Source organism: Phyllostomus discolor, chromosome 1 (genome assembly GCF_004126475.2).
Source record: "Phyllostomus discolor isolate MPI-MPIP mPhyDis1 chromosome 1, mPhyDis1.pri.v3, whole genome shotgun sequence".
In the NCBI taxonomy this organism is placed as follows: Eukaryota; Metazoa; Chordata; class Mammalia; order Chiroptera; family Phyllostomidae; genus Phyllostomus; species Phyllostomus discolor.
The window spans coordinates 74,630,814-74,652,388 of record NC_040903.2 but is presented as its reverse complement, the minus strand read 5'-3'; the positions used below and the strand labels follow the sequence as shown (position 1 = coordinate 74,652,388).

Genomic DNA, 21,575 nt, shown 5'->3' with positions numbered 1-21,575 from the left:
GTTAGAAAAGAAAAATTAGAGGCTAGGAGCTAGGAGGCCTAATATTTGATCATGTTTTCTACCATTTACATGTTTAAGTCACTTCAAGCTTTGATCTTCAGTTCCCTTCTCTGTCTATGTAAAATGAGTAGATTAGATTCATCATAATTACTTGTTAAATCAACTTCATTATTATTTTATTCATTGTTGCATGTTCATGTAATTTTTACAATAAAAATGAACACTAAGTTCACAAAAACTAAGCATAACACAAAAACTAAGGATAATAATAAAGGCACTTGCTTAGAAGACAATCATCTAAAATAAACGTTTTCAGTGATTTTTGTATGTTTTTTCTTTACAATCTCAGGCCCTGGAACACTGATTTACCTGATAACGTGGAAGAAGTGAAGCTTTTACTTCATACGTGGGTAGCTCTATTTTACAGCAATCAAAACAAAGTCATACGATCATCCCGAAAAGTAGTAGAGCACAGCAACCCCGCCAAATATGTGTCTATAAATAGCACAATAGAATCTTTTGAATTCAGTGAAATTGAGGAGTCCCCCAGTGTGGAAAGATGTTCTGTAGCCCCTTTGTTGGAGACAAAGAAAGCTCCCAGAGGCCATAGTGCTGAAGCATCCTTCCCTGACACTAACTCCTTGCTTCCTTTCATTAAACCACCACCTACAAGAGGCTTGGAGCTCTGGGTACAGAATGAACAGAAAGAAATTTTTGCAAGAGAAGGTTATCCAAATACCCCAGAAAACCAGAATTTTATGTATTCTTACAATAATGAGGTAAGTAAAGCTGAGTACTACAAATCCTGACATTACTTTTGAAAACATTTTCTTTCCTTTTTTCCCCCTTTGTATGTAAAATCACATCCAAAACAAGGCACTCGTTTCTTTTAGGAAAGCAGATCCTCTAGTTTTTGTAAAGGATTATAATGTCCAAAACTTCGTTTTTTGGTCTCTCTAGATAGTTTGCAGGTAGAGCTTTTTTGTCTTCTGATTGAAGAAACAGAAGTGAAAAATCATGGGGCCTAGATGATCTGGAAGCCAGCCATAATTGTGTCACTTGTTTTTTGCTTAATAGGGCAAATTACCTGTTCAATCTGAGCCTTTTTTTCTTATAAAAGAGGCGAATAATATCCATTATGTCTTACCCAGAATGATATTTAAGGATCAGATATGATAATATTAGAAATCTTTGATAAACATTAAAGTAAATTAATTGAATATATTAAAATTATTTTCAAAAACAAATACTAGAACAGTAAATAAAATACCAACCTCCCATAAGTCTATAGATAACTAAATACACTTTGCTTCATTCTATTTTTCTCAAATGCTGTTCAGCCAGGCAGATAATTAAATTTTAACTTGAACAAATAAAAAAGTTGTATTAAGATTCTAAGTAAATAGATTGACAAAATACCTGCCTTTTAAGCTTTGGGCCCAGATTTATTTCAGAATAATTTTGCATGAGTTTGTCTATCCTGTCTTCACATGAACAGACAGTGTTTCTATACCTGGGGTTACTTGGGGATTTGCAGGTCCAAGTGTCTGTGAATGTCTCCAAATGCTCATCTTCATTATCAAAATGAAGACTGATAGAGTGCTATAGGCCAGATAGTGGTCTGAGCCCTTACCTCATATTAAGTCAGTTAATTCTCACAAAATCCAATGAGGTAAGGACCATTCCCCCCTCTGTAATAGATGAGGAAACTAAGGCATAAAGGAGTATGGGAATTATCTGAAGTCACATAGTAAATTGTCAAGCCAGAGTTCAAATCTAGGCAATCCGATTATTTCTTAATGTCAGAGTCTGTGCACATGTGTGTTTACATGTGTATACATATATATGTTTTATGTATGCATATGATTTTTCTCTTGATGTGGTTCATAGATATTTGATAATCAATGAGATTCTTAAAATTCAGTTAAGAATTACTACCCTAGAGTAAGAAAATATGGTTTAGTCAGGCTAAATCTAATACACACATACACACAATATTCTTAAAAAGTATTTTTTGTTGTGGTAATATATAATTAACTATCATCAGTACTAATTTTAGGAATGGTCTTTTACAAACATGAAATAGAATATTAAGAAGGAAGAAGAGTATTAAAATTAATGATTCCTAAACCTTTCTATTGCATATACTTAAAATTTTTCCATCATCTTCCTGGATACTACACCTGTACTTTAAAGGTAACACACGCATGTGCTATACCAGTCCCTTATTCTGTAAGTGGGCAACTAGGATCCAAAAGAATTCTAGCACAATGGGTATTAGAAACCACTAGCATGTTTCTTTTAGTTGTGTGTTTAAGTCTGCAGTTTTTTCAAATGATCACACTTTGCTTTAGAAACATTACACTTCACCTATCAGTCAAAACATATCAAGATTATCATCATTTGCATTTTCCTAAGACTACAGGCACGGTGAGATTCAGGACTTTGGTCAAACATTAACAGTCACAGTGTGATTAGGTGGGAGGTTCACAGAAATGTTCTCCAAATGACCCTTAGCATTAAGATTTTTCTGTGTTTGTGCCTGTCCAGTCATGTTCTCTTAAACTCTGAGTCTCAGCTCTATCCTGCCAGTTACTCAGCTCTGTGTCTTGAGTTAAGATAGAAACCTTTTTAGTGAGGTTTGAAACACGGGTCCTAACTTCTAACAGGGCTGTCTCAAGACATGGCAGGAAATCTGTGACCATAATGTTCCAAAAATTACAGGTGTATGGTCAATTGTATAATCAGTCCATTTACCCTGTTCTGTACAAGACCATGCTTCAGCTTTTAAAAAACAAACAACAACCTGTGTATGAGATTATCAAAATTATCCAGAGGTATCAATGTTTAACCTAGATCCATATTGACCATCAGTCTCTTTGGTTTGGTTTTTTCATGTAAACTGCACTTTTGCTCTGTTGAGTAGGAGGTAATAGTAAGTGAGAAATTACCTCCAGTTATAAACAAAGAAGATAGCTGAAAGCCCCCTGAAGGGGCTTTCATTTACCAGAATGGATACTGATACCATTATATTCTATGTACAAGATATAGTAATTAATCTGTGTTCTTATGGGAAATTTCCAGATGACAGTGTATTTATAGTCTGTTAAAAGCTAGTGTTCGAAATAAAGTTGTTCTTTGCTTTAAAAAGTTATCTTTTAATTTTACTAAAAATAGTGAAAATTAACTGAGTACTTTTCTTCTAGAGCTGCATTTCCAAATTAAGCAATGCTGTTTAGCAAACAAGCTGGATTTTCAAGGCTTTAAAGTGTCAGTGGTCTAGCCACTTTCCTTCCTAAAAGTCCTTTAAAAAAATGGGCTGTGTAATTTAAAAGTTTTGGATATACAATCGGTGTGTTGTATGTTTAAAGAAAACAAATTCCTATTTGTGGGGTATTTTAAACCTGTCTAAAAGAGAGGGATTTGCTTGATCTTTACCCTGTCTTGTTCTTATAGATTAGAAGACTCAAAAGACTAAAATTAAATTTAATCCTTGTCTATTCTGTTTTTCACATGTGTTTTTAAATCTGTTTGACTCTTTTTTTGTGTGTTTTGTTTTGTTTTTTAATTTGGTCATTTCAGATAACTGAGGAGAATGCCAAACCAGAATCATCAGATAAACTAAAGACTTCTAATCTGATGCATTCTAACATTGGAAGTTCCCAAACTAATGGACCTTCTACTCCTGGTGAAGAGAAAATCTTTGAGCTACTTGATAGCACAAGAGTGACTTCTTATGATACTGTCACACAAACGACATTCACCAAGACTTGTGATGGGATTAGCAAGCAGTCAGCGATTTGTCAAAAACCTGTGTATAGCACCCTTGAGAGCAAAGTTGATATTTTTCATGCAACAATGCAAGCAAAAGCAAATGGTTTACAGGCCCTTAACCCCCAAACCAAAGACTGTCAAGCTTCATTGAAAAAGAAGGATGATACAGGGTATGTAATGATTAATCTGGAACCAGTTACTCTCACTTTCGAAAAAAATGCCTGTATACCAATACAGACAGAAATTGTAAGTAGAGCTGATAAACCTGTGACCTTTAATATGGAATTGATTAAACAAGTATCACCTGCTTCAAGCCTTAGACTTCCTGTGTCCACGTTTGAAAAGGTACAAACACAAAGTCTTAAGGACATTCTGTCTCTAGCAACGTCAGGAGAGAAAGGTACTAAGTACTTCTGTGCTTCATCGGTAAGTGGAGAGACACTAGCTAATAACCAAACATGTTCATTACACAAAGAGAGTCCTGTTCCAGGCACATCATTGCCATCTGATAATTCATTGGAAAAGGAGGCATTACCATTGGTTAGAAGGTCTAATTATTCATTACCTAAAGAAGAAATGAAACTCTCTCAAGAATTTTTTCTGCAGCCTAAGAGTCTCATAAGCATATCTTCAGAAGAGATTTTGGAGCCATCACAGACTGAAGAAGCCTCATCATCAGCCTCTGCCATGCTGCAAAAAAATTACTCACTTAACTGCATTCCATCAAGAAGTAATACATCAAATGGCTCTATAGAATTAAAGGGTGACAAGAGTGGTCTAAATGGTGAAAATAGGAACTTTGAATCATTTAATTCAACATTTGCTAAACAAACCAGCCTGTCTGTAAATGGAGAGGAGGTAAGCCTGGAGTTAGAGGAAGATTCTGACATTGACCTAACTCTCACAATATCACCACCTACAAGTCCCAGAGAAGAAATTCCAGCTGGTGAAACAGAGCAACATCAGGAGGCTCCATTATCAAATTTAGAACTCCAGGATATGGATAAAGACATAACTGAGCCAGAAAAAGTGACTTTCATAGAAAACAGAGAAGTGAATTCTGCTAAATATACATCAATGCCTCGCACAGTATCAGAGAAACCATTAGGAAAGGAGAAAAGAGATGATAATTTAGAAGTGGTTACTTTAATGCTTCCTAAGGAAACTTGTGCCCTTGAGCTCACAGAGGAAGTTAATGTTACCTCAGACTTTCCCTTTGGTTCTTTAATTGAGGAAGTATCACCAGCTTCTAGTCCTGACCCTCAGGTACCAGATGAAGAAATAGAACCATCTCAGGCTGTGTTTCCATTTAGTTTAAAACATCCTAATACACAGTGTGAGAAAAGTGAAAAATTCTCTCAGATTACATCATTAGATTTGGCCTTAACAGAAAAAGAAAATTCTTATGTTGGTCCTATCCATCCAGTGGGACAAGATAACTTAACTCGGGTACAACAAATACAGCTTTCTGCTGAAATACCTTTAGTATTAAATAATCATCCAGGAAAAAAAGATAGACATTTAACACTTCTGGGTAAAGTAACTGAGGAAACTGTCCAAAGTGAGTATGATAAGGGTTTCTCCTTCTCAGAAAAGGTGCCATGCTGCCATACAGAGTTAAACCAGCCTGCATCAACTGCCACTTACAGAACTGATTTCAAGACTTGTCCAGAAAAATTGGTAATGTCAGGAAATCCATTACAGCCAATCAGTTTAGAGAACAGAAATTCAGACTTAAATCAACTTGCGTTGGAGACCACTAAGCCTCCATTTAGTCCTAGAAAGATTATGGAAAATAAGTCTTTGGTTGACACCTTTGTTTCTACAAGTGCTCCAAGTGACATAGTGAAATGCATTAAAGAGAATCTTTTTAGCAGTGATATCAAAACAAATGAATGTGATTACATGCAAGCTCAGTCCTTGAGCTCAGACTCAGTTGATGGAGCTGATAATACACAGGTACAAAAGCATTCAGACTTAAATGGTACTGCCTTAACCTATTGTACAAGACCCATAAATATAGAGGCAGGGTTTCAAACACAGGAAATATCAGTAGTCAGAATGGCTAGTTTGCTTAAGAATAGTGAAGCTGAAGCTGAGTTACATGAAAAAAACATGGATCTAGGTTGTGTTAGCTCTAGATCAAACACCATGTCTCCAAAAGGCAAGCAGAACATCTATATGCCACAAGATACGTCAACATGCAAAACAAAGGATCTGTTGAATGGCAGGCTTTCCCCCATGTATTTATATGCTGATTCTTACCAAAATATATCAGGCACCAGTGAAAATGTCAGTAAAGAGCCTTCTGCTTTTTTTGTTTCCAAATCTTGTGCCCCTGTTGTTTGTGGAGTCTCTAAAGAACAGATGGAAAATAAAAGCTCTGGTGACCATGTCAGGGCCGAGGAGGACCCTGAAGCCCTGGGTGAAGACATGGATATTAGTGTGAATTCTGACATCCATTATGAACCACTTTCTGGAGACTCTGATCAAGACTCTCTTGGTGATTGTAGAAATTTCAAATTAGACATGGAGGGTTCCTGCACTTTGCAGTGTAGTCACAACAAGAAAGAAGGTGCTTCAAAAGATGGTTATGACTCTTTCCTGAGCCCAAACAGTAGTGATAATGAAGATGGGGCCTACTCTAATCAAGTTCCAGTGGAGACCAGCATACCTCCCCGAAACTGGTCTGTTGGATTAAAAAAAGAAGATAAGTGTGTGCCATGTTATGTACAAATCAGAGATCTTCATGGTATCCCCAGGACTTACACTAACTTTACTATAACTAAAGAGCTCAAAGATACCAAAAGAACTTTGCACAGCCTGAGGAGGCATTCAAATTTCACTGCTAAACATGGTTTGGTTAGCTCCTGGACAAATAATTGGCAGGTGGCAGATGACCTTACACAGAACACTTTAGATCTAGAATATCTGCGCTTTGAACAGAAACTGAAACAAATTGTAAAGAGTGGCAATTCTCAGCATTCTGCCTTTTCCACCGTCTTTCTTAAGGAGCCCCCACTCCAAATTGCTTCTGGAGCTTTCCCTTTGCCAAAAACATCAGAGTCTTCAGTTCTCCATCCTCCATTCCGGAGCAGAAGTCCCCTCGTGGTAACTATCATGCACTCAGATGCCAGAGAACAGAACCCGCACCTGAGAGGCCACCTGTACACCAATTTGGACAGTTCATCCTTTTGGGAGGAAAGACACAATCGCAAGAGAAATCATCTTACAAATTCTGAAAGAAATCAGACTGTTAACTTCCACCTCAACAAACTGAAATATAATAGTACTTTGAAGGAATCTCGGAATGATATCTCCCGTATTCTGAATGAATATGCAGAATTCAACAAGGTGGTGATGAATAGCAAACAAGTTGTTTTCAGAGATAAAGAGTCAAATGTTAGTTCTGAAGAAACCGCATCTCAAGAGATGTATTCATCTTTCCCAAGAAGGTCATCCTCCTATGAAGACATGATTACAGACATGTGTACCAGTTTGCATGTCAAACTAAAAAGTGTCGTGAAAGAGGCTTGCAAAAGCACCTTTCTGTTCTACCTCATTGAGACAGAAGAAAAGTCATTCTTTGTGAGAACGAAGGTAAAGTGCCAGATTTTCCTTACAGTTTATATTATTTTGTTTGCTGTTTAATTTTAGATTATTTTAAAAGTAGTAAGTTTAGCATTCTTGGCTTCAGAAACAGATGATACAGGAAGGTGGTATTTGAGTTTCTCAGGTAATTTTTTAGCCACATACTAAATGTTACATTACAAGTATCTATCTGCCTTTGGTACTGTATTTGAAGATATGTATGATATTCCAGAATTAATGTAGTTATTCATTTTCAAGAAAGTTACCAGTATAGACATATTTAAATTCAAATGTTCTTAAGGTAAAATTGAGACTTTAAAAAATTACTACCTGTCTTTCTTCATTAATATGGATTGTTGAAAAGGAACTTTTTTGGTTTCATACATCACTTTACTTTTTAAGTATATTTTATTGATTTTGCTATTACAGTCGCCCCATTTTTTCCCCTTTATGCCCCTCTGCCTTGCACCTCCCCTCACCTCTAGCATCCCCCACACTTAGTTCATGTCCATGGGTCGTATATAAGTTCTTTGGCTTCTCCATTTCCCATACTATTCTTAATCTCCCCTGTCTATTTTGTATCTACCAATTATGTTTATTCCCTGTACCTTTTCCCCCTCTCCGACTTCTCTTCTCACTGATAACCTTCCATGTAATCTCCATTTCTGTGGTTCTGTTCCTGGTCTAGTTGTTTGCTTGGTTTGGTTTTGGTTTTGGGTTTTTTAGGTTCAGTTGTTGATAGTTATGAGTTTGTTAGATTTTGCTGTTCATAGTTTTGGTCTTCTTTTTCTTAGATAAGTCCCTTTATCATTTCATACATATAATAAGGGCTTGGTGATAATGAATTCCTTTAACTTTACTTTATCTTAGAAGTACTTTATCCACCTTCCTATTCTAAATGATAGCTTTACTGGATAGAATAATCTAGGTTGTGGGTGTTTGATTTTCATGACTTGGAATACTTCTTTCCAGCCCCTTCTTGCCTGTAAGGTCTCTTGAGAAATCAGCTGATAGAGTTATGGGAACTCTTTTGTAGGTAACTGTCTCCTTTTCCCTTGCTGCTTTTAAGATTCTCTCCTTATCTTTAATCTTGGGTAACTTAATCATGATGTATGTTGGTGTATTCTTTCTTGAATCCAACTTCTTTGGGACTCTCTGAGCTTCCTAGACTTGCATATCTAGTTCCTTCACCAGATTGGGGAAGTTGTCCCAGACTTTTTTTTTTGAATTCTTGTTTCTTTATTCTATTCCTGTTGAATATTTATTCCTTCCATTTTGAATCGTTGATTTAAATCCCAGTTTCCTTCCCTTCACTGTTGCTTCCCTGTGTATTTTTCTTTATTTCACTTTGTATAGCCTTCACATCTTCCTGTATTTTGTGGCTGTACTCAGTCATTTCTGTGAGCGTCCTGATTACCAGTGTTTTGAACTCTGCATCCAATATGTTGGCTATCTCCTCCTCACTTAGTTCTTTTTCTGTAGTTTCAATATGTTCTTTCAGTTGGGCCATATTTCTTTGTCTTGGCATACCTGTTATGTTGTAAGGAGTGGAACTTGAGGTATTTGCCAGGGTGAGGCAACCTACTTTGCTGCATTATGGCTCTGTATGTAAGGGAGAGGTCCGAGAGGGAACAGTGCTGCTTGCCCAGCTGTCCTCCACTTTCAGTCACTTCCCCTGCTACCCACAAATGAATTGCATCCTTCTGGTTCTGATTCCTGGGTCGAGTGGGCTTGTGTCCATTCTAGGACCCCATGGGCCCATCCAGTGAACTCTTCTATGAGATTGGCAGTTTGTCCTGCCACCACAACCCCCACAGGTTTTTACAGCCAGAGGTTTTGAGGCTTTATTTTCCCACACTGGAACTCTGGGTTGGGCAGTTTGTCTTGCTCCACAGTTGTCCTGGTTAATCTGCATGCAAATGTGGGACTGCCGGCTCCACCAGCCACTGCCTTGCCTTGTATTCATTCCACCCCAGCTACCCATCTCTGCCTCTTCTGCCAGTCTGGATGAATGTTTCTTCTTTAACTCCTTGGTTGTTGGACTTCCATACAGTTCAGTTTTCTGGCAGTTCTGGGGTTTTTTGTTTGGTTTGGTTTTTAAATTGATTGTTATCCTTCTTTTGGTTGTGCAAGGACGCAAAGTGTATCCACCTATGCCTTCAAATTGGCCAGAAGCAGGATATGTTTATTGATTGATTGATTGTTGTTCAAGTACAATTGTCTCCATTTTCCTGCCACCACTTTCCCCTGCCCCACCCACCCCCACTCCCCACCCTGTCATTCCCCCCTTTGGCTTTGTCCATGGGTCCTTTAAATATATTCCTTGACAGCCCTTCCCTTTTCATATATATGTGTCCCCTATATTAAGGGACATAAAGGAAAGAATAAACAAATAGGACTTCATTAAAATATAAAGTTTCTGCATGGCTAAAGAAAATATTTTTTTAAATATTAGGGTAACTTACGTTCTGGTGAGGACACGGTCCTAAATTTTAAATGATGTAACCATGGTAAAATTGTAACTTCACAGGAGCCAGAATCTGTCTCAGTTCACCATTAGCTTCTTCATTTTATCCTCAAATTTTATATTTTATTTTTGGAAAGGGGAGCATTCTCTCTTTTGTTTTAACTTTTTAAAAAATAGTGTATTTATTTGTTCTTCCACTTATTTATACATTCATTGGTTGGTTTTTGTGTGTGCCCTGACTGGAGCTCATACCCATAACCTTGGTGTATTGTGATGACACTCTAACCAACTGAGATACCTGGCCAGAGCTATCTTTTGTTTTAACTTTTAAAGTATAATTTGAAATTCACATAAAGATTGCGGAAATGGTAACCTTCACCCAGATACCCCACGGTTAACATTTCTGAACCATTTGAAAATATGTTGCAGACACAATGTCCCCTTACCTCTTAATACATTAGTGTGTCATACGAGACTACTGCAAGGGCTTTTTTTTTTTTTATATTTTATTTATTTATTTTTAGAGAGGGAGGGATGGGAGAAAGAGAGAGAGAGAAACATCAATGTGCGGTTGCTGGGGGTCATGGCCTGCAACCCAGGTATGTACCATGACTGGGAATCGAACTTGCAACAGTTTGGTTCGCAGCCCGAGCTCAATCCACTGAGCTACACCAGCCAGGGCAAGGGCTTTTTTTATATGATCACAATACAACCCTAAAAATCAGGACCTGAACATTAATGTACCATGCTTATTCAGGCCACAGACTCCACCTTTAGTTCCACATCACGTATTGTCTTTGCTTGTCATGCCTCTCAGTTTTTGTCAGATTCCTAGTGTATTAACATTTTTCATTTGGTCAAAATGGTTTCTGCCAGGTTCCTCCAATGTACAATAAACATGTTATAGTTACTAGTAAGTGGGAAATACAATAGGACTTGTAAATATCCTATTCCTTGTGAGACTGTCACCTATCAGATTGATGATTCTTACCTGAATCACTGTGATGGTTTCCACATACTGATATTCTAATTCCATCATTCCTTGTACATTCATTAGTTCATTGCTGTAGGGTAGATCTTTCCATTCTCTTTCATTTGTCTATTCATTTGCTCATTTATTATCATTGTGTACCCGTGTTCCATATTATTTTACTCAGAGTTACCATTTGGTTATGTTAATGCTCAGATTGTCCCAGACCTAGTTAGTGGGAGTCCCTTTAAGCTGGCTTGTGTCCTTTTGACAAGTGTCCATAATTCTTCCGACACTTCTTGTGGTGCAATATGATGATGTAGGCTTATCTTGTATATTCCCCCATCCAGGGAGCTGCGATTCTCTTTAGTGAAGAATAGCATTTGGAATCAAGACAGGGCAGTGGGTGACCTGAGTGTCACTGGATATCATTGTGTCTACATCTAACCAGCAAACAGCCAAAAAAACAGATTGTGGTAAATGTACAAGTAATATGTATATGTTTGTTTTGAAAACACAAATGGATGCATGCTCCTTCCAATTCCAATCCAACACCACCAGGTCTGTCCTGACCTTTGCCAGAGTGGCAGCTTCCTTCTCCAGCTGTGAGGGCTTCCATTGCCCTCAGTCTGCCTGCTGCTTGGCTCAGCCCCGGTCATGCCAGCCCCACTTTCACCTGTCTGGAGCACCAGCCCAAAGCAGAGCCCCTCCACACTTGCAGCAGTAGCCAGTTCAAATGACAGCAGACCTTCTTAGTGTCTGTTTTAGAGCTCTGATGTGTGCAGATGAGGGGAAATGAAAAACACTGATAAAAGAAACAGAAATAAATATAAAAATATGGTAAGTGTAATGGTACAGGCGCTTCAACATTGTTTTGAAGGCTATAGGCATAGCCAGGAAAGTCAGGGACATTTTTCTACAGTTAGTGAGGCTAATCCTGGCTGGTGTGGCTCAGTGGATTGAGTGCTGGCCTGCAAACTGAAAAGTCACAGGTTTGATTACCATCAGGCCATGTTGCTTGGGATGGAGGCCAGGCCCCCCAGTTGGGAACGTGTAAGAATCTGATATTTCTCTCTTTCTCCCTCCCTTCTTCTCTCTAAAAATAAATAAAAGTAAATAAAGTTAGCAAGGTTGACCTCTTAAATGGGTTATGGTCGGTGGGACTAATAAGTGTTCTGGCTCTAAATAACTAGATTTGCTGCAGAGTTCACTTTGTCAGTACTTCTGAGAAGTCCTATGTCAGTTCCAGAGTATCTGTCACATGATGGAGTCCATATGATAAATCCATAAAGGTTGAAATACTGAGTAACATTAGACACCTGGAGATGTTTGTGATGAGTGTGACAGTCATCACAGAAGGCACATTAGATAGATGCTGATGAGGCCTGGATGGCAGTTCCCTGCTTTTCCCCGAAGCAGATGTGAAGCTGGTGAACATGAGGTTGTTGGTGTGGAGGATGCAGTGGACACAGCACAGACACTGTCCTCAAGGTTTGGGAGTCTGCCAAGAGACAGTGGGCAGTTTCAGTCAAAGGTTCAGCACTGTAGGAAGAAAAGGGGACCCTGAGAGGGTTTCCAAAAGGGTCAGAGGGGGTACACAAGGGCACAGTGAAGAGGGCCAGTCAGTATGCTTGGAGCATAGTGTGTACTATCGAGAAACATGTCTAGAGATGTAAGAAAGGTCCGTGTTAGGAAGAAGGGCCTTAATAGAAATCACACTAAGGTGTTTAGACTACCCTAAGGTCATTCGAGAGGCACTGAAAAGGATTTCTAAAAGGTGAATGGCATCTTTCTTGCATTTTAGAGAGCCCTTCATCTAGTGTGGAGAATGGATTGGAGACATGACAGATAACAGGATTTAACTTGAAGCTATCCACACTTTCTTCCTGAAGATAACTTATGGCTCCTATTTTGTATCATTTAAATATGATCTTAAAATATTTAGGGCTTTTTCCAAATTTACAGAGTTTGATCGTTTTGTATAACAGATTTTTTGTTCTTGTTGAGGATTGTTTTCTTCTCCAGGGTTCTTCATAAATGATTGCCAGATCTGTCTCTATACTCTCTCCCCATAGTTTCTGTCCCAATTTCATGCCATTTGGTAAGCAGTGTAGTTGAAAAAGCATTAAATGACCTCCAGTCTACTTGAAAGTGGTTGGCTGCCAAAAGTAACCTGGAAATTAATTTTTTTAACCTTGAATTAATTTTATTTGTCTAACTATCCCTGAAGCCTGTGCTAAAATAAGTCTGAGATTGAGTTAGCATCATGGCCTTGTTGCTGTTTTGCCACAGTGAGCAGAAAACTTGATTTCTTTTTGCTTCCATCTTTTCAAAAGCAACAGTGCAATATCTTACTTCTTACACCATTTACAGAGCACAGACAATACTCATTTTCACACAGGAGACAGATCATAAGTCTGGTAGGACTACATCAAGATACCATGCCTGTTCCAATAATGAATGTGTTGTTTCATAATATTTTACCATGTGGCCACTATTTACAACAGAAAATAGTGTGCAAAGGTAAAACTAATCTGAAAGTGAGAAAAGTGACACATAAAGTAAATGGAATAAAGGAAGTCTTGTCAAAGCAAAGGTCAGAAAGCTATCCCTATAATTTTTCATTCCTGGAGAGTCCTGAAGCATTTGTCAGTGATGGGATGTCAGGTCCCCATTTATTTGTTAAGATAAGGAAGATCTGTGAGGTCCTTTATTGTCAAAATTCAGAATGTATGATAGACTAGCCCATGACAACATAGGATTTGATGAAAATGTTGAACAGAAAATGTAGTTACTCAAATAGTTTATTACTAAAATAAGAGCTAAAGATTTGTATTTAGATATTTTAGTGGTCTCTGTTAAAAGACATGTTGCCTATAGGAATTTATTTGAAAATACATTGCCATACAAGAGTCAAAATTTGAATTGAATTGAAATCATCAAAATTTGAGTTGTTTTGAGATCCAAGGGAGACTGGCAAAAGTAACACTTTATTTTTATAAAGGAAACAAGTGATCATAAGACACAGTGTTTTTGGTCTGACTAGGAATATCCAGGTGTACAATAGAAACCTCCAGCATCTTTTAGACAGAAACAGTGTCAAAATCACAAAGGAGGACAGGTTAAAGGATGTCTTTAATTACATAAACTCACCCTTCCAATAAGGCTATATCAGTGCTATTCTGTGTACGTTAGTGCCTAACCACCATGCACAGTTTAACATACATCTCCCATAGTGTTCAAATCCAAGTCTCCATTAATGATACTCAGAGTAATGTGTATCTGTTATGGGTATTATTTTCAAGAGTTCTAGAAATGTTTTGACTGGAGGTGGCACTTTTTTTTTAGCACATCTTTGCAATTCCCTTGAAGAGGGTGACACTCAATATATTAGTCTAATGTTTAAAAAGAATCAGCATTTTGCCCTGACCAGTTCAGCTCAGTTAGTTGGGCATTGTCTTGCAGAACGAAAGGTTGCCAGTTTGATTCCCAGTCTGGGCACATGCCTGGGTTGTAGGTTTGTTCCCCAGGTGGGGCATATACCAGAGGCAACTGATTGATGTTTCTCTTTCTCCCTCCTTTCCTCTCTAAAAAAATAAATAGAAAGAATCAGCCTTCGATACTTTATGGACATTAGAGATTTATTATATATTGGGGGTTTTTGCCTTTGAAATAAACTTCTAAACTCAGCTGTTGTGATACTGAGGAGTCATCTCTTTTACAGGTGAAATCTAACCTAGTAATAAGACAAACTGCCATTTATGTTGCCTTATTAGGACATAATTTAGTAAAGAGGATATATTTTTAATTCTCAGTAAACAATAAAAGTAGTTCTGTGCAAGTATCCCTTTTTTAGTAATGGCTACTTGTAAATCTTTCAGAATATTCTGAGGAAAAGAGGCCACACAGAAATTGAACCTCAGCATTTCTGTCAAGCTTTTCACAGAGAGAATGATATACTAATGGTCATCATCAAAAATGAAGATATCTCATCACATTTGCATCAGGTAGGTTTGGAAGTAACTTTCTTTTTTTTTTTTTTTTTTTTTTTTATTTCAATCATTGTTCAAGTACAGTTTTCTGCCCCCTACTCCCGTTTCAGCCCCTGGAAGTAACTTTCTTACAAAGAAATGTATTCCAGGCCTTTTGTTATTTTATAATTATTAGACTTGTCATTGCCTCTTTAAATTCGTAGTAACTAAGGGAAAGCTATAAAGACATTAGTAAATTTTCATGTAATAGGAATAAATCTTGCTTTAAAAGGACTCGCAGAATTTTTCTTAGGATATTTACTCAGTTGAATAGAGGTGATTGCTTCTCCCAAGAGATCTAACTTACTGGCATAGCTACAGCCCTGCTGTCAGGAGGTAGTAACTGACCATCCCTACAGCACCAACACTGGTGAAGCTGGAGATAGGGAGTGATGGTGTTAGCTTGTTACCTGCCTGATTACAGGTTCCGAAACCTCAGGTATACTCACTCTGCCCTCACTACCTCCAACTTCTAGAGTTGTAGAGACCACTTTGTAATTAACTAGCTTAAATGAGTTTGTAGCATTGATGATGAATTGAGTTAATATTCCTTATGTGTGGTAGAATTACCTGTCAGTCATCAAGGTTAAAAGTATTTTTAGCTGTCCTGAATCTTGAAACTTTTGGATAAAAGTGGCAAAAGTGACCCAGTGAACCTATTTTCATTTGAGATCCTTTTGTGTTGAACAGATTCCTTCTCTGCTGAAGCTGAAGCATTTTCCCAGTGTCATCTTTGCTGGAGTAGACAGCCCTGAAGATGTTCTCAATTACACCTTCCAAGAGCTATTTCAGACAGGAGGTTTTGTGGTATCAGATGACAGAATGTTAGAAACTTTAACATTAGGTTGGTCTTTTGATTTCTTTCTTTGAAATATAAGCAAGTAAGTTTCTCCTCACCCAGTGACCCAAATAATTGCATGGAAAAGAGCAGTTTTTGTATAGTTCTTATTCCCAATGTACGTGCTCTTAACCTCTCTTGTTTTAATCGTCTTCACCACCAAACCTAAATTCCTTCTTTCAAAAGTGTGGCTAAAATAGTCATACAAATTTGAGATTTTTTTAACATTTGACTTCTTCGATTGCGAAATCAAGTCAGCTACAGAATTTTGTTTGTTTGTTTACAATCAGCCCTCTTCCATACCTGTTGCTGTCTCCCTTACCATCTTGTTGATATGGAAATCTTAAAAAATGACCACTGAAAGTTGTGTCAGTCATCTGCTCGAACACTAACACATCTGCTTACACTTCACCTGAGTGGTTCAAACCCATGTTGTTCAAGGGTCAACTGGAGGCTGGGTATCTGTGTATACAGGGAACCTACTTAAGTTATACACAATACTCCATTAGGTGGGCAGTCAGTGCCCCTAACTCCATGTTGCACAACGGCCAACTGTATAATCTGCTTCTCTCAGGGCACTGAATGGACCTAGCCTGTCAGAGTACAGGGCAGACACTTTTATGTATGATCAAAACCTGCCACATTAGAACTAAATGCTGATACACCACTTCTAGGGCTAGAGGATCAGGAGGATATACCTTATTAACAAGCATGAATTGTGCATGGAAACTGAAGTTGAAAAATATTTGTACATTCTGTATTTAGAAACCTAGACTTTTGCTGTTGCAACTAAACCTTCTATGTGAGGTTCGGTGATTTTTGTACTACATTCAGAGCTTTAACTGCTGGTAATCATAGTGCTCTTTCTCTATACAGTCCTCTGCTACTGCAGTGTGAGTAGGTAGGACTGAAGTGAGGTGCCATAAGTTGCCGTATCTTTGAAATGCAGTATGGGATCCTGCCCAGCTGCAAAGTGGCAATGATAGTGTACACTCAAACATGGGTTTTATTTTTTTACAAGTAATAAATTCTAGACTTTAAGTAGATAAGCCAAAAGCCTTAAAACACAACTTTTTCTACTCTGCAGTTCAACTAAAGGAAATTGTCAAAATCCTGGAGAAACTAAATGAAAATGGAAGGTGGAAGTGGCTGCTTCACTACAGGGAAAGTAAAAAGCTAAAGGAAGATGTACGGTAAGGCCTGAAGTCAGCAAGGGCTTGGGGGAGGTGGGAATAGGAAGAGTTCTTCCTTCCCTTCGCTTTCCCTCCCGTTACCTTTGACACGTGAGTCACCCTGAAATGTTCAGCATGCTCTGGACTGGTACTCAAGGTAAGTTTGTGCTGGAATGGAAATCATGTGTTACTAAACAGTGTTTAGCTCGATTGACTGGTTTTTTTGGATTATGTTTTTGTAGCGGGGCCTTCAGTGAAGGAAGCTGTGTGTTGTAGTCAAAGGTATATAGGCACAGCCCTGGCCAGCTGCCAGTGGTTGGAGTATCATCCTGTACACCAAAAGGTTGCAGGTTCGATCCCCAGTCAGGGTGTGTATGGGAGGCACTGATCGATGGCGCTCGCTCGCTCGCGCTCTCTCTCTCTCTCTCTCAAATAATAAATATATTCTCAAGTTAGGGTTAAAAAGACAGAAGGTTTACAGGCATATATACTTTGAGTAGCACTGTATAGACCAACAGAAGCAAAGAAGTCAGAAGTAAGGGTCCTAAAATGTCCATGGAGTTAAGTTCAGGCTCTACTACCATGAACCATAAAAAATAAATTGAAGTATGGGCTTGTGACATTAATGCTTTTTAAATTGCCTCAGTTATAAGTATGATGGAAAAATTGAGATGAGATTATATCCATAATTGAATTTTACCCTTAAACAATAGCTTACCAACAGGCAAAACTCTATGTAGAGCTGGAAGTTTTTTAAAGAGAAGTATTGATTCCTCAGCTAAGGAGACTTGGGGTCCAAGGGTGCCTCTAGGTTCTAGTGAAGCTGGGAAAGGAAGATCTGGAGCTCGGAGACAGACTGGGAAAGGAATAGATTTAACAGAGGCATTTGTTAAATGACTGTTTCAGGCACTGTTAGGTGTTTTACTTCAATTAGCTCATCCTAACTTTATATAGAGGAGATGGATAGTAAACACCCACTTTAATGATATGGAAAATGAAGCATGGGGGAGGACAGAACAGACCTTAGGAGAGGCATAGGAAAGGACAACCAGGAGCTAACAGGGTCCAAGGCTGTGACCACAAGTTCACAGGGAATTAGACAGCAGTTTAGAGGAAGGTTCAACTAAAGAATAATGAGAGAGGCAACCCAAAGCACTGAGGTGCCAGAGCAGATCTATAAAATTAGTAAGAATAAGTTTATTTAGCATTCACAGAATTTTTGGATAAAGAGAAATAACATCACTATTGTCATCATAATATGCTCTTCAAATAGTACTGAGCTATTGTAATGAGAGCTCATCAGAGAACTCATCATATCCTTTGACCTTTGTGGGAATTTAAAACTAAAAACTAACTAGCTTTTAAAAACCACCAAGGTGTTTATAGCCATGGGTAGCTATCAGTAACTATGAATCCAGCCTCAATTCCACCTCTAGGCTAATTTTATTATATAATTATTTAATATTTGCAAAGTAACGCCATACAAAACAATACAGTAAGTAGAAACTTATAACAGGAAAGTTGGTATCTTAAAACTTTGTACAGTGTGATGCCAATCATAAATTGAAATGTACAAAAGGTAAAGCCTGGAAGGAAATTCATCATCATGATATGAATAGTACTTGTCACTCACTAGAATGGGTGGGGAGACATACAATTTTGGCTTTCTCCAGAAAGCTGGAGGAGGGTAGAAGTGCGTGCTAGGGAAGACTAGAGAAATGGAATCAAGAGCAGAAGTAGAGATGTTAAACAATTGCCTCTAGAAGAGGAAGAAGGTAGTAAGATTTAAAAGAAGGTGAGAAATTAAGAAAAATCTAGCCATGACATAGTTTTAGTCAGAAGTATAGAGGTTTTGAAGAGACTTAAAAGGTTTGGAGCCATTGCAGTTTAGAGGGCCACTTGCTTAGCGACACTGTTGGAAGTAGTAGTAGATGAATGTGTAAATGTCCCTCTGGGAACGAGGGTGCTACTTTTTAAAAATCTGTATTTGCAAAAGCAGTACACCTATAATGTTGTTTTGATGGAACACATCAGGACAGTGACATCTGGGAAGGCAAGTGTATGGTGGAAAAGAACAGGAACAAAGGATCTTGGGAGTTGGTTTTATCAGAAGTGGATAAACTAGAAGTATAGTAAAGGAAAGAGAAGATCTAGAAATAAAACAACAAAATGAAGATAGTGATAGTTAAAAATAAACTTTCACAAACTTACACTGAACCTAAATTTAACGTTTATGTATTTTCCAGAGTGGACTCAATTGCATATAAGAAAAACTTAATATTGAAGTCATATCAGAGTGCAAATATTATTGAGTTGCTTCATTATCACCAGTGTGATTCTCGGTCATCAACAAAAGCAGAACATTTAAAATGTCTCCTAAACCTGCAAATTCAGCATATCCATGCCAGGTTTGCTGTCTTCCTAACAGGTAAAGTCACACAGCCTTAGTTCTGCATCAGTTTCCTGTCATCATCAGTTAATGCCAAAATAGGTCAACTCTAAAATTAATGTCCTTGCAAGTGGATTCATTGGGTACCATAAACAAGGGTGTCAAACTCATTGGGCTGAATATAATTTCAATTCCTTAACAGTTAAGAAGTTACATTTATACAGTCCTAAAATTATTTCAGCCCTTTGAAGGCAACTGTGAAGCTGATGTGCAGGCGAAAATGAGTTTATACCCCTGCCGTAAGATACATGTGGATATATCCCAGATTAGCTGTCCACCCTGATAAATGCTGGGTGAGGGGTACTGTCTAGTTAGTAGTCCTCCAGCACAGTTGCTACTAGTTTCATCATCTCCTACAAGTACTAAGTTAGTTTTATACTTATCCCTAATTTTTAATGTTTTATGTGAATCTTCACCAAACCTTTAAAAATTACTAAAGGAGTAACTATAATTGTCATTTATCAGTGGTTTTCAGCACCACCACCACCACCCCTGCCCCCCATGAGTTTCAGAAAAGTTTTTTTTAAATGGAGTATCTGCTACTTTTAAAAAGGTACCTTAATATGTTGAGTGACTCCATTGTACACTTGAGACTAATACTGTATGTCAACTACACATTTTAAAAAGTGCATTAATGAATTTTTCACTAAAAGATATTTTTCTTTCTACAGAAAAGCCTGCTGTCTCCAGAGAAGTCTTTGAAAATAGTGGCATCCTCATTACAGGTGTAAATAACTTTATTGAAAATATACAAAAAGTAGCAGCTCCATTTAGGAGTAGCTATTGGTAAGCACATTTTTTCTGTAACTCTCCCATGTCAGCTGGAGTTGAGGGTTGATAGCTCTGACATTTGTGTCTATGAGAACCAGTTGTTCAAAACTGTTCTTTACTTTACATGTTATCATGCTGTAAATTAAAAATAACTTAGGGGTGGAAGTTGTAAAGTATTTATTAATGAATGAAATAACCAACCTCCTTTGAATTACCCATTTTCTCTATAATGTGCATTTTTGATGATGCAACTTAGAATGCACAGAAGTGTTCCCCATTAGGTAGCATGCCATTTATAAAATAGTTGTTGGTTATTTTGTTTCAAAGACAGAATGATCAATTTTGAGTTTACCCAGATGACTCAACTGCAGCTTGCCTAGACATCAATGATGCCAACAACAGATTAGTATTTTCCCTTTTGTTTAAAAAACTTTTAAGACACACATAAGTCTTCCCTTCTTATAATTGAGAAATCAATGTTCTGCAACTTACGGGACAGTTTTCCTTGCTTTTTTGTTTTTTTGTTTGTATTAAAACAGCTGACGTCATTCACAGTGACATAGTAGTTGTCCATTAGCTTTGGGTTGAGGTGTTAAATATTTTGTTTTAAATTATTTTAATTTAAAGCTATTAATTGAACTTACTGTTAAAAATAATTAGAAACACATTTACTCAACTGTAGCAAAAATGAGTCTGAACCAATAGCTTTGTTTTTGCATGTTAATATCAGCAAGACACTGCATGTTAGTCTGTTAAAGGTTTTACCTCCCTTGTGAAAACTACAGCCATGTTTTATTTGCTGTTACTCAAACAACACTACATAAAGTTAACCTTTTTTCCGAAATGATACAAATTTATAAACTGTCATTTTTCACTTATTTTGTAAAGAGTGAACTACAAAATCAACTCTAAGAAGAAATAATCACTTATTTATGACATTAGAAATAACTTCATTACCTTTAAATGAAAACCAAGCAAAAGCATTTGTAAGATACAGCATCTCTTTGGAACAAAGGTTTTTGTAACTAATTTTTAAATAAAGAGAACTAAAAAAAAACACAACTGTTTCTGCAATGACTTTATAGCAAAAATTAGAGTTTGTCAGGAAAGTTTTAGCACTTTTTAGGCCACTTGGCAGGAACAACTAGGTTCCAGAGGATTCCTCCCACATTTATCACTTTGGCCTTGATCTGTCTCATTCCAGAGACCTGCCCAGTGCCTTCTGCTCCTACAGTTCCTCCTATGTGCACTGAGGAGGAAACTACAGAAAGAGGACATTCACAGGACTTTTCAGCTAATTTTTTTTGTTGTTGTTGTTAAATTTATTGATGAGAGAAACATTGTTGTTCCACTCCTTTATGCATCCATTGGTTGCTGCTTGTCTGCATCCTCCTGACCGGACATCGCACTCACAACCCAGGTGTGTCACACAGTGCTAACCAACTGAGCTGCCCAGCCGGGGCCACAAGACTTTTCACCTGGCCCTTTTCTGGGGCTATTAGGTACAGAAAC

General features: G+C 37.7%; 1 protein-coding gene across 8 annotated transcripts in view; it reads left to right on the top strand.

Moving 5' to 3' along the window:
• TASOR2 (transcription activation suppressor family member 2) overlaps positions 1–21,372 on the top strand; it is a 77,733-nt gene extending 56,361 nt beyond the window's left edge. For all 8 annotated transcript variants that reach the window (XM_036024986.1, XM_036024970.1, XM_036024975.1 and 5 more), the window contains 7 exons: positions 350–779; positions 3,583–7,374; positions 14,684–14,809; positions 15,524–15,677; positions 16,759–16,864; positions 19,090–19,271; positions 19,964–21,372. In XM_036024986.1, the coding sequence (XP_035880879.1) occupies positions 350–779; positions 3,583–7,374; positions 14,684–14,809; positions 15,524–15,677; positions 16,759–16,864; positions 19,090–19,271; positions 19,964–20,082 (4,909 nt within the window). In that variant the 3' untranslated portion in view covers positions 20,083–21,372. The remainder of the gene's footprint in view (positions 1–349; positions 780–3,582; positions 7,375–14,683; positions 14,810–15,523; positions 15,678–16,758; positions 16,865–19,089; positions 19,272–19,963) is intronic.
• Positions 21,373–21,575: the final 203 nt, after the last annotated feature.